The sequence below is a fragment of the Sitodiplosis mosellana genome, unplaced genomic scaffold (genome assembly GCF_009176505.1).
Source record: "Sitodiplosis mosellana isolate CC-2019 unplaced genomic scaffold, AAFC_SMos_1.0 Smas_scaffold_6197, whole genome shotgun sequence".
In the NCBI taxonomy this organism is placed as follows: Eukaryota; Metazoa; Arthropoda; class Insecta; order Diptera; family Cecidomyiidae; genus Sitodiplosis; species Sitodiplosis mosellana.
The window spans coordinates 8,574,360-8,591,458 of record NW_022601438.1 but is presented as its reverse complement, the minus strand read 5'-3'; the positions used below and the strand labels follow the sequence as shown (position 1 = coordinate 8,591,458).

Sequence of the window (17,099 nt, the reverse complement as noted above, 5' to 3'; positions counted from 1 at the left end):
CTCTCTCTCTCTCTCTCTCTCTCTCTCTCTCTCTCTCTCTCTCTCTCTCGTTTCTCTGTTTTACTTCAATCTCATTTGACTCGCTCGCTTTAACGGTTTTGCGCTGATTCATTTATAAACTACACAACACCGAAAACCAGAGCGCCTGCCATTTGTGTCCAATTCACTTCATTTGTCTTTCCATAGTCAAAGTGTTGAAAAATTAGTGTCGAAAATCGATAAGCTCAACACGCTCATTTCATGCATTAGTTTTACTTTCGCCTGTGCAACAGTCAAAACCAATTTTTTTCCCAATCCTTTGGTCTTTCTCTTGCTCCCACTCTATCATCAGGCACAACCATCAATATCTCCCCGCAATTTTGGTACATTCGACAAATGAAGCGAATGTTAAGTATCACTGCAGGAGCGAAATAAATTTGTCGGAAAAAAAAATGTTACTGAAGAACACAAAAATTTCATCCACCCGGACGGTGTTGTGATGCGTATTGATTTTCATACACTGTGTGTGTGCGCTCCATACACATACAATACACAGAGACACTCTCACCGCACGCTTCGACACTCTTTTTTGGCTTTGGTATAGTGTGTGCTTCGTATGATCACGGTAGCTTGAGCCAAAGCACAAGTGTCGCGCGCGCGACCAACCGAACGCTATTGGAACGAGCATGGGCCAAAGTGTGAGTTGTGAGTGGTGGATGGTAAGAAAGTTTTACGATATTGATTTTTCACTTGTTTGGTGAAATAAAATAACAAAAGCTCCTGGCACCAAATTCTGGCTCTCCTTTTTGTACGATATGCTCTCCCTCTCTTTTTCTCTCTCTCTCCCTATCACATGCTGTTTTCACGCACGCACACACGCCGTTTTTACTTGCCTCAACTCTGGTGCCAGCACACAAAAGTCGACACAACAAAGAAAATTCCATGTAGTCACAATATGCTTCCAGTACTTATGAAACGAAGAGCCAGAGATTGAGTTTGGCCGCTATCGTTCGCCTCCATCGATAAACGTCTGTTATGATGATGACGGTGATATCTTTTTTTTCTCTTCGTATTGTTTACTTCATTTGTACTCTCTCTCGCACTTGCTTTGTGATTACGATTGTGGCATTCGTATATTCGTATGGATGCTAAAATATTATCGAGCGCGAACAAAAGCGCCTAAAATCGGAGCTCGAATTCAATTCAAAACCTACCCCATAGCGATATAGCGCGCGCGAAATTCTGCTGCTGTTGTCGTTTTTTTTTTCTTTCGTGGTGGTTGACGTTGTTGTTTTTCGGTCGTTTTTGCATAGCAAAGTCGAATAAAATGAAGGCAGTATTTGTGTGTGAGTATGTACGTATGATTTAGAATCGCGCGCATATACAAATAAATCGTACTCAGCGAAAACTTTTCATCAAACCCAACAACGTTTTCCAGAAGTGACAACGGCGACAAACAGCCGCAAAACTCAATATTGGAGCAAAAGACAAATACACGGGACACACAATAATAGTCAACAAAAGCACATACACTCGCACAGAACGTGGAAAAAAAAGAGTGGAATAAATCACCTCGAATATTTGCGGATTCGTATTTTCGCCATCATGATGGCCAGCGAACCAGCGATAAAGACAAACAGAAAAATTAAACATTGTTCACTGATAAAAATACTGAAACGAAGCGACAGTCGCTAAAAATACCGTCATTTCGGCTCGCTCTCTTTCGCTCCCTTTCGGTATTTGAATATTTTATTTCTTCGGCTGGATGGTTTGTTTGCCGTTTTTTTTGTTGGTTTGATTTGGTTTCTCTCGGAGTTTGGTTTTTGCTCGGAAAACAAGGAGCAAAAGAGATAGAGAGAGAGAGAGAGAGAGAGAGAGACATTTCCCGTCTCCCGTTTGCTCGTGTGTATTTTTTTCCGTTCCTCACAACATAACATTTTGTGCAATCAAAATGAGCTCACAGCGATAAAGTGTCCGCAAAACACAAACGAAACGTTATTTAAATGCATTGCGTTGCTCTCTACACACATACAATCTCCAACAAATATACTGACATTTTTCACGTACACCGTTTTTTATTCTGGTTAAATTCATCTTCGGGAATTTTATTCTGCTAATCACACCACCAACACTTTTTCGAACCATAGCATCCAGAGGAGAGATTGTTTTTTCAATCTCTCCGTCTGTCTATGTCTCCCTCGTTTTCGTTCATCAGTGAACTTTTTGAAATCTATTGGTTATAGGGCTTTTTGGTACACATGTTCTACGCTTGTTCGGTGTGCGCATACTAGATGTTCCGTTCTTTGTTGTTGTTTTTGATAGTCATAAGTTTTTGCGATCTGCGGCAGTTTTTATTCTGGTCCTGTTTTCTGGGAATGCGGGGTGGGTAGTTAGAGCAAAAAGATACCAATACAATCATGTTCTTGGCCACTTTTTTGCACTATCATGCAACGTGACAAAAATTTGTTCCTGTGGTCCATTTTATCTCTCTTTCTCCCTCTTTCTCCCTTTATTCGTACTCAACAAATGCCCCAAAACGAAAAATGTGGTTTAATGTTGAATTCTTTGGGCTTTCGTTTGGCATCCATGTTGAATTTTTCATTTTGATGATTTAATATACCGCAAACAAATTGCTTCACTTGGAATGCAAACCAAAACTCCAACCGTTTTTTTCTTTTCGTTTGTTTCAAACGAAATGGCGAACATTTTCGTTTTGCCCAACAAGAAATAACAAGATTCTCGATTCATTGCAGTCGCTTCTTGTCACCCGTTTCCATTGGAGTCATGGAGAGCGAATGTGACTAACAGGGAGCGCCGAATGTTATGAAAATTCGGAAATTATTTTCGCGCGCGTACGGAAACGGAACTAATTGAAAATTTTGTAAATAATTCATTGTGAAGAGAAATAAAAGTGGGCGCGCCCGCGGTTTCAGGTTTCGTGCGATGCATTTACTTCGAAAGATGATGTGCAAATTGCTTTTTCATCGAAAACGAAGCTGAATACGAAGAAAATGAAGGCAAGTAATGAGAGCGAGAGAGAAACAGAGAGCAGATAATCGAATTGGCCCCATTATCCGTGTGCATTGCCTCAAAATGGAGTCGAAATAACAGTCATCGAACTTAATCGCTTTTCCTTTTCGATAGAATGTTCGTGGCGCAATTCATCGACAAATCGATTACACACGTACTGAAGAAATGAAGAAGAAGAAGAAGAGAAAACGAAATAAATAATAATCGTCGAACGAAGTCAATGATTGTTCACTAGTTTGTGGTTTTTTCTAAGCGATTTATGTGATTTCATTTGGTATATATCGGCAATTGCATTAAGTATATAATGTGAAAAACAGCAGTTCGCTTGATGTTGTTTTTTTTCTACACAGACGACGGCTGCAATAATGACGACATCGGCATCGACGATGCTTCGTCGAGCATATATACAAGGGAACAAATGCAAGAAAGAAAACGGCATAATGAAAGCAACAAGAAAAAAAAATCTAATATACGAAGTATTCAATCACACACACCATTTGCAAAGGCTCAGCTTTCGAAAGCCAATTCAAGATATATTCGCTAATCGATATTCATTGGCCGCAGCTTGGGTCAGTGAAGTAGCTGTGAGTGCGAATCAAAGAAAAACAAAACATCGTAATCTCGCACACACAAAACAACACCAACATCTTCTCGCCGTTGTCGGTTAGAATGCTAGTAATAACAATAATATCAACAACAACAACAACAATAATAATCTGACACTGTCTATATATTTTTATTTTCATTTGATGCAACAACAAAATGCGGATACATAAGAAAATCGGCAACATACCAACCGTACAATAGCTTACACACACACACACTCACGAAATCGTCGGCTGGGTATTACTGTGCATTATGTAATCCGAAAATGGTGTAGAGAGAAAAGAAAGCGAAATCTATTATATACCAAAACAGTCAGTCGACTGCACTGTACTCTCTCGGAACACATGTACAACACACCAGAAACAGAAGCGAATGAATCTGTCCGTGTGGTAAATAACATCACGGTTATATATCGTTCTATATATACACACACACGATTTGGCCTTGTTGTTTTCTGCTGCTGTTGTTATTGTTGTTGCTGTTTGCCATTCTATACATAGAATTTTATTTATATTCCTATGTGCCGAAAGCACAAGCACATATTTCACATGAGACATCGTCACCGTCGTCGTTGTTGTTGTTGTTGTCGTCGTTTTTTTACTCTTGCTCTCGCTCTCTTTATATATTTCGGTTCGTTCATCACAATCATTTTCAAGTAAATAGGTCATCTAATGCTTTTGAATACATGAAGACACCGACAATATAGGAATCTTATAGTCTCAGCTGCTCGTACAAAATGTGTGCCTGTGTGTGTGTGTGTGCGCGCTATAATATGGCCAAATATCTCGAAAGCTAACTGAGTGCACACTGCACATCCAAAATATGAGTCATTGACTGTTCATTGGCTTCGACCGCCTTTTACTACCAATTTTATACCGTATATATTTATAAATATATTGATTACAAACGCAGGAAATAAACAGAAACCGAAATAAGATCACGCCACGTTGTTCCGGCAACAATAATTCGTATACCAAGAACCAAAATCGCTGCAAGCTCTTTATTGTTTCGATATGCGAGCGAATTTTTTTGGGAGTTTTCATATAATGCTTATGTTGTAGTTTAGATCTGGGATTTTCTTTTCTTTTATCCATAAGAATTGCGTGCATAAGTATATCCATTAAGCTTGTTAAACGAAATCTTTCAACCAAAAGAACACTTTTATTTTTGCCCGCAAATAAAATTCGATTCATAAGAACCTCACTCACTCTTGCTTACACTGCGAAATATTCCAAACGATTCAATCGTTACGATTGTCTTTTTTATTTTGTTCTTTTATGCGTGCTATGATTTCCAGTATGTGTCTTTCTTCCGTGGCTGCTGTTGCTGTTGCATTGTACAATGTACAAGTGTTCTTGAATAAATACAAACGTTTTATTTATCGGTGCACCGTTATGTATAAAATAGCTGACGATTCAACATATCAATTGGTGCATTTCATGAAATTTCACATTAATCTGTTGTCTATGAGATGCGAAACGACGACGATGCGAGGAATGTTACATAAACAATTATGCACATAAACACACTCTCAACAGCATATCAGAACAGAGCGACGGTGGCAACAGCAGTAGCAAGCTTACGCTTATATGCCGATAATGCCATTGGCATTTCTCTCACTGCAAGCGCGTGTAGTAATTCCACACAATATACAAAACAGATCTCTCTCTCTCTCTCTCTCTCTCTCTTTCTCTCTATTTATAAAACAAAATGTGTACGACGTCTTTATATACACAAATATATAAAACCATTTTTTGTCCGAGAAGAACGAGTCAAACAAGGAGAGAAAGATAGAGAAAGAGAACGAGAGAGATGAGAGAAAAAAAATAATCGAGTCACGATGTTCTCATGCCGTAATATACTATTTGCCATGAATAAATTCCATTCTGTAATGCAGAATCGAATTGTTTTACTTTCGTGATATTCGCGTTAAAAGAGCAATATTGTTCTCCGGCTGGCTGGCTGGTGTGATATAATTCTTACGCGATATACGCGAATCAAATGGCATTCAAATCAACCGATTCAATTATGCAAACAGCAAAATAATAGACAAACAATAAACAATTCCCCGATGTGTTTGTATAACCCTTTGATGCACAATTTTTTGTTTTTAAATCATTTTGATATATGTTTTGTGCCACGATAAATAGAGAAAGACCTCATACTTAGATTTTTGAAAAATTGCGTATTTGTCGTGAAAATCGGAAAAGAGTCAAAAGTGTCAAATCACTATAAAAGCTTGAAAAAATTAAATTTTATAAAACTAATGATGCAGAAAGTTAAATTGATGTGTTTTGGTCCTACGAGTCCTAATTTGACAATTAAAAAGAATGAACAAACCCACAAGATAAGAGGAGGAAAAATGTGGAATTCTGCTATAATTTCGCATTTTTTTACAGCAGTACATGAACAGAAAAAACTTTCAATTCAGCCAGCCGATTGTAGCCTGTAAAGTATCAAATGAAAGCTAGTTGATTTCCCTAGCATTTGTTTCCAAACAAGAATGTAAAAATATTCAGTGATTTCATAGCTATAGCGTCTGGCGTGTCTGGTTACTTTAGGAACCGAAATGTGATAAAGGGATAAGATGCAATGAAAAGAACACTGGTTTTTGTCGTGATATTCTTTGCCAGTTGACAAATATTAATTCCGACGAAATTCGATGAATAATCAAGATGCAATCGAAAAATGACGAATCGATGAAAATTCGCCATTTTATATGGCCATTGTTTCGCAATTGATTGGAATATGATTTTTGGTAGTCAACAACAACAACACACACACACTCTCTCTCTCCCTCTCTTTATCTATCTCACTCTATGTAAGAATCCGACATTTATATGCATTCGGTCGGTTCATTCACAATATATAACTCTCGGCTGGCTGACTGACTGACTGACTGACTGACTGGCTGGCTGATACACAATTCAGTGTGAGCTAACGAACGAACGAACGAACGAACGAACGAAAGAGTGAGTAGTGTATGTATAAAATGTGCTCGCATTGTGGTTTATTGTGATACATTCCATTTCCTGTGTACACTGTACATAACACATTACATATTTTATATTTGGATTCATTTCGATTTCTGTTTAAGGTCATTCATTTAATACATAAGCGAGACAGTCACCCAAAAAAACGTTGAAAATGCATTTCTGCCGAGGAATCGAGAGAAAGAGTGTGGGAAAGAGAGATAGGCAAGCGCGAGAGAGATAGCGAGCGAAAAAAAAAAACAAATTCATACACACCGAATGAATTGAAAACACACGCAAAGCTTATAACGCGGTAAATAAAAGGCCCGACAAAGAAACCGATGCATGAGATATGAACACGTGCAAATATTGAAACGAAACGATGCAATTTGTTTTTTTCATTTTCTTTCGTTTTTTTTCGTCGTCATTGCCTATTTCTTTGAGTCGTATATTCATTTTTTTTTACTCGTACAAATTGAATGGCTTGCGTTCAATTGGGTGAAAGGCGCAATGGGAATAAAACATTAGGTTCGTGAAATGCCATAAAATCACTTGATTACTGCGTTGAATGAACGCACGTAGAAAGAAACGAAAACAAATAACACACAACAAAACAACGCACCGCCTCAAAATAATCAAATACCGACAACATTTCTGGCCAAATCGAAGTTCAACATTCCGGTTTTACACCGATGTGATTGCATGCGCCGATCAAGTTCAATTTTTTGAGCAAAAAAAAAACAATAATAAGCAGCTCACCGTGTGAGCGCGGTGTGAGCCTCGCACACACACACACACACACACACAGAGAGAGAGAGAGAGAGAGATAATGCTCATTTTCGAGTATTTCGAAAGCATATATATGACAAGTCTTTGAAGCTTATCTTTTATCGATCAATTGGAATTTTCTTTTGATTCTTCTTATATCATTAAAAAGCACTTTATCGATTCACTATTTATGTTAACGGTAAAACCGATGCATTTGTACATCTAATCGATCAGGTTGCCTATACCGTTTTGTTAGTTTGTTCTCTTGATAGCCACCAACTTTTCTTTGAGCGTTTAATGCTTTTCGTGTTTTTTCTTCTTCTCCAATAAATATCATGCTCTCTCTTTCGCGAGCACTTGCGTCCGTGTGTACGCGCACTGGACATTCAACATTAAACATCAATAAATTGTCAAACCATTTATGGAACGCATTCGCGTGTGCGCGCGAGCGCACTCTCCATACGGATCTATTTAATCCAATAGTTATATACGAGCATTAATTACATACCGATTTCAATATTAATACCTATTCATTCAATAGACAAACAAAATGACTACAAAACGGCACCCGATACTTACACATTGTGTGCGTCACAAAGGCCATATCAGAAACACGGAGCAGAAATATCATTTAAGCTTCGCATATTCTGTTTTATTGAATGTACCGCCGTATGTGTATTACGGTAAAAACAAGTATTCCGCATTCGCATATATACGATTTCGCAGAGACGGAGAGAGATAGGGAAAGAGAGCAGAAGAGAATTTATAAAAGAAAAAAAAGGTTTTTCATCGATTTGGCCGTTAAAAAAAACAACTTGTGCATTTATTGACATAAGCAAAATAATCATTTCGAATTAATTGTTCAATTGCATGGGCCTCTGTTGGCAATTGAACATTTGACATGAAAATAACGTTTTATTTTTTATGATCGCCACTGAAAAGAGATGTGTGTCTGTTTTTTTATTTTGCTTCTCTTTATGGCTTTGTTTTGTGAATGCCATTCTTTTTAACGCCTTAAATCTTGTTCATACACCTGCAAATCGAGTTTTCGTTTTGTTTTCAATTCGAATGGAAAAATGAAAAAAACACCAAATTGAAATCAGTACAAATGAAATAAATTGCATATTTTACTAATTTGACATTATTGTCTTGTAATTTCTCTACAGGATTCCATCTTAGTGGCATTGTTTATGAAACAAAAGGTGAGCATTTGGCTTGAAATTGAATATTATAATTTGAAAACACACACCGTATATATATACTCCTAGAAATGATAGGTTTTATAGTTCAAAACGAATAATTTGTTTCCTTTTTCATTCTGTTGTCGTCGTCGTCGTCGCTGTATTGTCATTCAGCAGCAGCTATACACAATCGAATTGCTCCCGATGCGATAGGTTTGGCAGCCGGCGGAAATGTGGGGCAACCAGCACAAATTCAACCACAACAACCAGTCCAACCTCAACCGCCTCATCAACCACCGACATTACGATTGCCATCCGTTGATCGAGACACAAATAATGCCGGTACCAATTATCCAGCCGAAGAAAACAAATGCTACAAAGTGTCTGTCAGTTTTGATCGGTGAGTAAGCGCCTCCTGCGCACTTTCAATCGTAACGATATATACGTAACATAACGAATGAAATGAAACAGTGAGCAAAAAAAAAAGAAGAAGCAAAAAAAATAACAAAGATAAAAAAGAGAGAAACAGTTGTAATCACTAGCCATATAATTAGCATTTAAAAAGAAGAAAAGAACAACTAACGAAACGGAAAAAATTCTCTATTCTGTTCACCTGTTTCCTAATGTGTGTAGGCACCGGCATCGGTGCACACCACATCTATTAGATCTTCTTTTAAATATTCGATTTTGACATGGCAAATAAATCGCATCTTGACTTGAACATGAACGAAAGAAAAATAAATCAACAGTCTACAGCAAAATTGCAAATGTTCGAATTGCCATTCACAACGACTGGCCGCTTTGCAATGTGATTGCATTGCTTGACGGCGCTTTCGATGAACCCTTGAATGATAATTACCGAACGATAATCAATGTATATTGAGAAAATGCGCCTGGTGTGCTCACACTAACGAATAATTTCCAATGCGATTAATTAGTTTTTTGTTTTCATGTTTTTCCCCTCATTCCTTTACTTTCATAAATTAAATAATCAGTCAAATCAAATCAACTTTTGATGCATAACATGTGTGTGTGTTTTTTTTTTCTTTGCTTTTAAGTTTCAAGCAATTGAATGAGTTTTGTTTTATTTCTTCTGTGTCGGGAATAGACAAAAATGAACGGTACATAAATCATCACAACGATCGAATATAACACATAAAGAATAAAACATCAAAGCCGAATTAATGCTTGATAACACACATTTTGACTCGATTTTTTTCTCCTTTTTTTACTACTTTTCCTTCGTTTTTTTTTCGTTGGTTGAAAATTCAATCTTTCAGGAAAATTAAATCGAAATTTATTGTGAAATCAAGCATATCGAAGATAATCGTATATATATATGTTATATATATAGACTAGTAGATAGACATTGAATGTTATGAGCTAATTCAAGATAGACAGAGATAGAAAAAAGCCACGGCATTTAGTTCACGTCTTTCAAACCGAAATATGCCCATTAAAAATGTACCTACATGCAGTAATTATTTGGATCAAACGAAAGCAAAAATTACGTTTAATTACTCGTATTTCGAACTAATTACAACTCATATACTCACTAATTATACGCGCATTAGACTCTTTTTTTTTCTTCTGTCGAGGGGACGTTTTTTTCCTCCTCAATTCTTGTATTGTTATGCGTTTTTTTTATTAGTAAATAATAATTAAGATTGTTTCATCTATATTTTAATGTAATTTACCTCGATTATGTGAGTGTATTGTACATTGTACAGCGTTGCCGATTTCCGAGTCTCTTTTTTGTGAGTGTGATTGCATGATAAATGTAGATAAATTAAATTAATCACTCATTTGAAGCAAAGCAGCAGAAAAACACACACACACAAGAAGCCTTTGAAATGAGTGTTCATTTTCATTTATTACGAGCGTCAGACATCTTTGGCATTCGTTAAATCGTTTAAAATCAAATTGATATATCGTATATCGACTGATTATTGAGTATTTCGCTTGAAGCCTTGAAGCGTTACAAATGACCGAGCGTCGTCGTTGTCGTCTTCGTCGCTGTTGCCGGGAAAAATTCTCCGAAACTTTTCAATTATTTTCGCCCAATTAAGCAACCGCTTTCTGATTGAATGGATAGTTAAATAATGTCTTTTTTTTCGTCTATTTCTCGTCTCAATTTCAGATGCAAAATTACATCGGTCACATGCAGTTGCGACACACGTGATATTTTTTGGTGCCACCATGTCGTCGCATTATCACTTTATCGAATACGCAATGCCGAAACAGTTAAACTACGAGTTCCTATATCTGGTAAGAAACAAAAACAAAAGTGTCATTTATTTTTGTTGTTATTGTTGTTTGGTCGATTTGGCAGCCATGTTGTTCCATTAAGTTCTTTTTTTTGCGTTTGATTGGATTATTCATTTATTCTTGAACGATGTTTTTTTCTTGGCTGCAGAAACCCTCCTCCAAATGAATAGACAACAATTGCAAAAATTCGTACAATATCTTATATCAGCGCATCATACCGAAGTATTGCCGACTGCACAGAATTTAGCCGATGAGATTTTACAACAGAAATCTGGTAAATTTCTTATTCATTCCTCTTATGAGCACCTCCCGCCGTATCATATATTTAATATGTTAATCTCGAGAGCTCTCTCTCTCTCTCTACGAAGGAGAAAATAAAAACATTGACTGACTTTCTTTTCCGTAATCGTATTCGTATCATTTTCGTTTCCATAGAAATAAATGCGATTTGTGGTGCACCCGATCCAACGGCCGGTGCAGCCACCAATGATGAGCACTCATGGCATTTGGATGAGACACAAGTATGCGAAGCGGTTCGAAGTTACTTAGGTCAAGGCAATAACTATTACAACGGAAATAAGCAATTGAATTCATTGTTTGCCAAAGTACGGGAAATGTTGCGTGCCCAAGACTCAAACGGTGCACGAATGCTAACACTTATCACGGAGCAATTTTTAAATGATCCAAGGCTGGTGCTGTGGAAAAGCAACGGAACACCGATGAATGAAAAATGTCGACAGCTATGGGATCAATTGGGTATGCTGTGGGTGTGCATTGTACTGAATCCGCGCGCCACAAATGCCGAACGTATGCATTGGAAAGCATTGCTGGATAAATGGTCGAAAAATGAAGTGTGTCCACAGGAAGATCCAGACTTTCGACCACCCGGTCGACCGGAAAATGTAAGAATTTCATATCATACTTTAGCGAAAAAAAAAATAAAAATTTCCACAAATAAATTCAAACAATAAAAAACAAATGAATGAGAATGAAAATAAAACTAATTTCAAAAATCTTCTATTCCGCACAGTATCGTGAGCGGTCACATCGGATACGTGAACGTGATCGAAATCGATTTTTCCGCGAGAATAACATCCGAAATATGATGTACCAACGAAATCAACAGCAACAACAGCAACCTAATCGTGACAATTACAATAACAACAACGATGACAACTATGACAGTTCCGAATCGGATTCGGATTCCGATGCCGACATGGATGATAATCAAGTGGACGGTGAAAATGAAGATATGCAAGTGAACAATAACGCACCGAATAACAATGAAGAGGATGAACAGCGGCCACATAACGTTATGCTCGAACGTATCGATTATCAAATGGATAATCGTGAAAATGCAGCAAATATTGCGGACGATCCTCGACCCGATGCATTCGATGAAAATAGCCGCGGTAATTATGAGTTGCCAATTTTAGGTGAAAGTTCGGGATGCAATTTAAATTTGGAAATTGCACCGCCAACTGTCAACGACGAAAGCTCACGCGAATCAATGGATATGGATTATGAGAATGATAAACCAACACTTGGCAATATTATTGTCGAACGGAATCCACGCATGGAACAGGCCAAGGAACGAAATGATTCGGATGAAGAGGTTAATTTCTATGAGAATGATGAGTTTTGTAGTTACCTACGAAATGGCGAAGGCGACGAACTGAAAGGATGCAAATGTCGAAAATGCGCCATCAAAAATGGCCCACATGTTGAGTGTAACAATTGCAATAGCACCGATTGTTGCGAAGATCTTGGCGTTTGTTTTAAGAGCCTCGACGAATCACGTGAGTCGCACAACAAGGGCGGACCGTCGTCGTGCGGGAAAATGTGTGCCGAAAATGATGACGAAGAGTTTAACAATCGCAAGAATTTGGGCGGTTTTGGAATTAACAAGAATATCGATGATAAAATTGCCGATTACAGCGATGACAATGACATGGAGTGCGAAGAACAACCGGTAAAACAGCCAACACCATTGAAGTGTACGTGCTTCGAGGCGAAATTGGATCATGTGAATGGTCATTCGTCAAAGATGTGTTTAGAATTGCCGAAAGGTCCGTGCGAAAAGTGTACAGCTAAGAATGAACCATCAACATCATCCTCTTTATCCTCCTCATCATCCTCATCGGCTGCATCATCATCATCATCGGAGATGGTCAAAAAACCCGAGCCAGAACAGGAGAAAGTGTTGGAGAACGCCGAACCAGAGAACAAGGCGCTCAATGCAAATGCCGATGCAGAGAATGCGGAGGCGCACCAGGAACAGGAGCAAGAGCAAGAGCAAGAGCAAGAACAAGAACAAGAACAAGAACAAGAACAGGAGCAAGAAGCATTGAACAATCGTGCTGCTGTCCGACACCGTGATAATAACGCTGATCTCGATAATGTTCGGCCCAATAAGCGAGCAAAATTGAACAATGGCTCGGCATCGAGCCGAAACAAAGCGCCACGCACAATCTTCCACAAGGCATTGGACGCCGTCAATATGACATGGGATAATCAACATTTGAAAAATATTTTAGCTAGCAACACATATACGATCAGCAGTTCGAACGCAGTTCAAACGGCCGGTTCCAGTAAACCATCGTTAACCGTTCTGACGACGCTAAAGGCAAATTTCAATGTAGCCGGTCAACCATTGTGGCATGAGCCGTTGGCAATGTGTGCCGCACGAGTTGATTCACTTCGATCGCATGGCCACACGGAAGCCGCTCTTCGGTTGTCGGTCAGCGTGGTGCGTACCATGAAACAAGTGCAAAAAGATGCACAAATGATATGGAAACGTTATCAGACCTTTGCAAATATTCCATGCAACGATGATATCCCGAAGAAAGGCAATAATTGTTATTGTAATTGCCAGAAATCATCGTCACCATCGTCAAAAAATCCCACAAACACAATGGAACCATCGACCAGCCGCAATTCAAATGGCAACCAGCCAAATAATAGTAATAATAGTAGTAGCAGCAGCAATAGCCGCAAACGCTCTTATGATAGCACACGCAATAGTAATATGGGTGGATATGCGTCGTCATCATCATCATCAATGTCAAATCGCGGATATAAAATGTATCGCTTTGATTATCACTCGTCTTATCGATATGGTATGAACAATGATGGTTGCAAACGATGCTTAGAGGCACGCGAACGTGTCGGTTACCAAAACTCATTTAACAATAGCTACAATGCAAATCGTTTCAATATGAATGGCAATGGTATGCATCCGCCATACTTCCGCAACAATTTCGCACCGATGCACGGCGGAAATATGTTCGATCAACGATTCAATTCCAATCATTTCGGTTCGAATAGCTATCGATATGGTGGCAATGGCTATCCAACGCATATGCCAAATGGAAATCATGGCGGCGGTGGCCAGTGCCATTCAGACAATTGTATTGTAATGCACCGTCCTCAGCATCAGCAAAATCATCATATGCCAGCAAATGATGTACCGTATGGACATGGTAACATGTACAATCACTCACGACCACATTGCAGTCGTGATTCCATGGAGCACGGCGGTGGCAGTGGTAGTGCTGCTGGTATGAACAATCATTTGCATGGAAATTTTCAAAATAATTCCGGCAATTCGGCAAATCGATGCTCACACGATCTCAAACTACGCGAAATGATTAACGCACCAATGCAACCGAGACAGCCCATGCGACACGAATCAAGCAGCAGTCAAAGCGGTAGTTGCCGTAGTTGCGATAACAAAAAAGCTGACGAACCATCGACAAGTGGCATGGCTGCTGGCAGTAGCTCTGCCTCAACGTCAAATGCAAGCGGATCGAATTCCGTGCCCGGTAACCATAATGAAAATCATGCGAGAAATATTCCAATCAACAATGGAGAGTTGCCACAACAACATGCCTGTTCACAACACTCGAAAAACCAATGCTGTGTCAAAAACTACTGCTGCAATGTTTCAAATGACAACAAACCAAAATGTTGCCGCAACGAAATGCATCACATGAGGTGAGTTTTTTTTGGGGGGGGGGAGAATTTTTACTTTTGTAAATCGAAATTGTAAACACATAGAAAATGTGTGAACCAAATACGTTTGTTTTGGAATCGAAAGTTTTTTTTTTAGTCCGAAACCAATAATTCCGTATGAAAATCTCAACTAAAATCAATTTTCATTTCTAATTTACAGCCATCATCCGTGCCATTGTTCAAATTCAGCGAATCATTCGAACGTTGGTCCATCATCATCGTTCTCGCATGCGAGTCATATGAATCGTTCATCCAATAACATTTATTTCGGTCGTAATATTAGCTTCGAAAATATTCATCCAATGAATCGTTGCCTACAGAAGCAACGCGAAGAGTATTCATGCAACTGCTTCCGTTCGTCGGTACAACCCTCATTATCGCAGCAATCACATAGTGTTGCTGGTGGTAGTTCATCAAGTCATAATCCACAGCCCGGCCCATCAACATCGAATGGTATCAATGTTGGCGCATCCACATCCAAAGCATCATCCAGTTCAAGTGCTCCCATGCAATTACCCAGCGAATTTACTAGTAACAAAAAACCGAATTGCACATCGAACTGTATTGATTGCACCGTTGGCTGTGACATTGAGTTCCCACTTGATGCAGTCGCTTGCATATTTGATTGCTTAACCGAAGCCTGTATCATTCCGGATGCAATGAACGGACCCGACATGGGCCGTTTATCATTCGATAGCGTTACATCGGCGGCTGAAGATGGTAGTCTAATTCCGCCACGATATCAACATGTGCCCGTTCCACATAGCAACGATCTAAATGAAACCTATTTAACGCTTGGCTTTGAATCGGCCGCTTTGGCGCTCGCCAAACAACGTAACATGCCACATGGGCTCTACTCACAGCACGTGATCTGCAAGCAACAGGATCAATTAATTCAACGCTTAAGACACGTCGAATTAGATAGATTGTTGATTGAAATTTTGAAGCAATTAACCAGCCAATTGTTGGATGGCGGTCCAACCAGTGGTCTGGGCGTTTCCATTCATCCTGAATCAATTCCAATGCATACATTGGCACGTTTCTTATTCGCATCACTGTTGACACACTACGATGATTTGGCATTCTTCGTGGGATTGCGCGCAATGCGTCTGCCAATCCTCGAAGAGTGTCCAAATGATATGCAAATGGAGAATAGCATGGAATTGGCCGGTCCACACAATAATCAACATGATGGATTCGTTTTGTCTAGATACCCCAGGTGAGTTGGGCCTTTTTTTAATTTGGACCATCTATTTTTTTTTTCGTTGAGATCTGTATTGAGTTGTCTGAAGACAAATCGTCTAAACCCGTTTTAAAATGAATTTTTCGTCTTTTCACAGCCGCTGGTGGATTATGGGCCATTTGGAGACTCAACAGTGTTCACTCAGCAGCACAATGCTTAGTGCTGCCAAAGGCGATCCAGCTCGTTTATCTCAAGTGTTGGAAAGTGCTCGTCGTAATATTCACAGTTCATCACACCTATTCAAGCTCGCTCAGGATGCATTCCGCTTTGCAACACCGGAAAGTGATCATCGCAATCGCACACTGTTGGGCGTTGCATTCGAATTGGGATTGCAAGTGATGCGAATGACATTGACATGCTTGAATTGGCGTCGTCGCGAGATGGTTCGTTGGCTTGTGACCTGTGCAACGCAATTGGGTCTGGATGCATTGATGGCCATCATGCAAAATTGGTTCCAATTATTCACACCAACCGAAGCCACCGGTCCAGTTGCAACCACAATTATGTCACATTCAGCTCGGCTCAATTTGAGTGTCATGGTAAATATACTTTGTTTTGGTTTTTTGGCTTTCAGCAATTTCTGAGTCGGATACAAATAAAATTTAAATGAAAACGAGTTTGATAAGATGAAATTTATCGTTGAATTTATAATTTCTCCCATAAATGTTTTTGCCGACTCGATTGATTATTTCTGAAGTGTGTTTCTATTTTTACATGTTGTTTTCATTTTTTTTGTCTTGATTTTGGGCTGTTTTGCCGTTTAAAATGAATTTTCTATTAAAAAAAAATCGCTTTTTATCGCCAAATAACAAAAAAATATTTCCCTTCTTCCATCACAAATAGCATCAAGATGAATTGGCTGCATGTGCCCGCAATTTGGCGTTGCAGTGTGCATCAAAGGATCCACCAAACTGTGCATTGAATGCGTTGACATTGTGTGAAAATGATAGACTCGCTTTTGAACGGGCCTATCAGGTAAGTTTATATCCGCTAAACGCCATTAGAAGCATTGGAATAATTTTATTGGAATCAAGGAAA

At 38.9% G+C, this 17,099-nt stretch overlaps 1 protein-coding gene across 6 annotated transcripts in view; it reads left to right on the top strand.

The window, feature by feature from the left end:
* LOC129577449 (uncharacterized) overlaps positions 1 to 17,099 on the top strand; it is a 56,678-nt gene that overhangs the window by 35,398 nt on the left and 4,181 nt on the right. For 5 of the 6 annotated variants that reach the window (XM_055464476.1, XM_055464477.1, XM_055464475.1 and 2 more), the window contains exons 4-12: positions 8,522 to 8,557; positions 8,714 to 8,936; positions 10,677 to 10,804; positions 10,953 to 11,078; positions 11,240 to 11,706; positions 11,835 to 14,800; positions 14,979 to 16,037; positions 16,159 to 16,600; positions 16,905 to 17,036. In XM_055464476.1, the coding sequence (XP_055320451.1) occupies positions 8,522 to 8,557; positions 8,714 to 8,936; positions 10,677 to 10,804; positions 10,953 to 11,078; positions 11,240 to 11,706; positions 11,835 to 14,800; positions 14,979 to 16,037; positions 16,159 to 16,600; positions 16,905 to 17,036 (5,579 nt within the window). The remainder of the gene's footprint in view (positions 1 to 8,521; positions 8,558 to 8,713; positions 8,937 to 10,676; positions 10,805 to 10,952; positions 11,079 to 11,239; positions 11,707 to 11,834; positions 14,801 to 14,978; positions 16,038 to 16,158; positions 16,601 to 16,904; positions 17,037 to 17,099) is intronic. The other variant, XM_055464478.1, reaches the window with a different exon arrangement.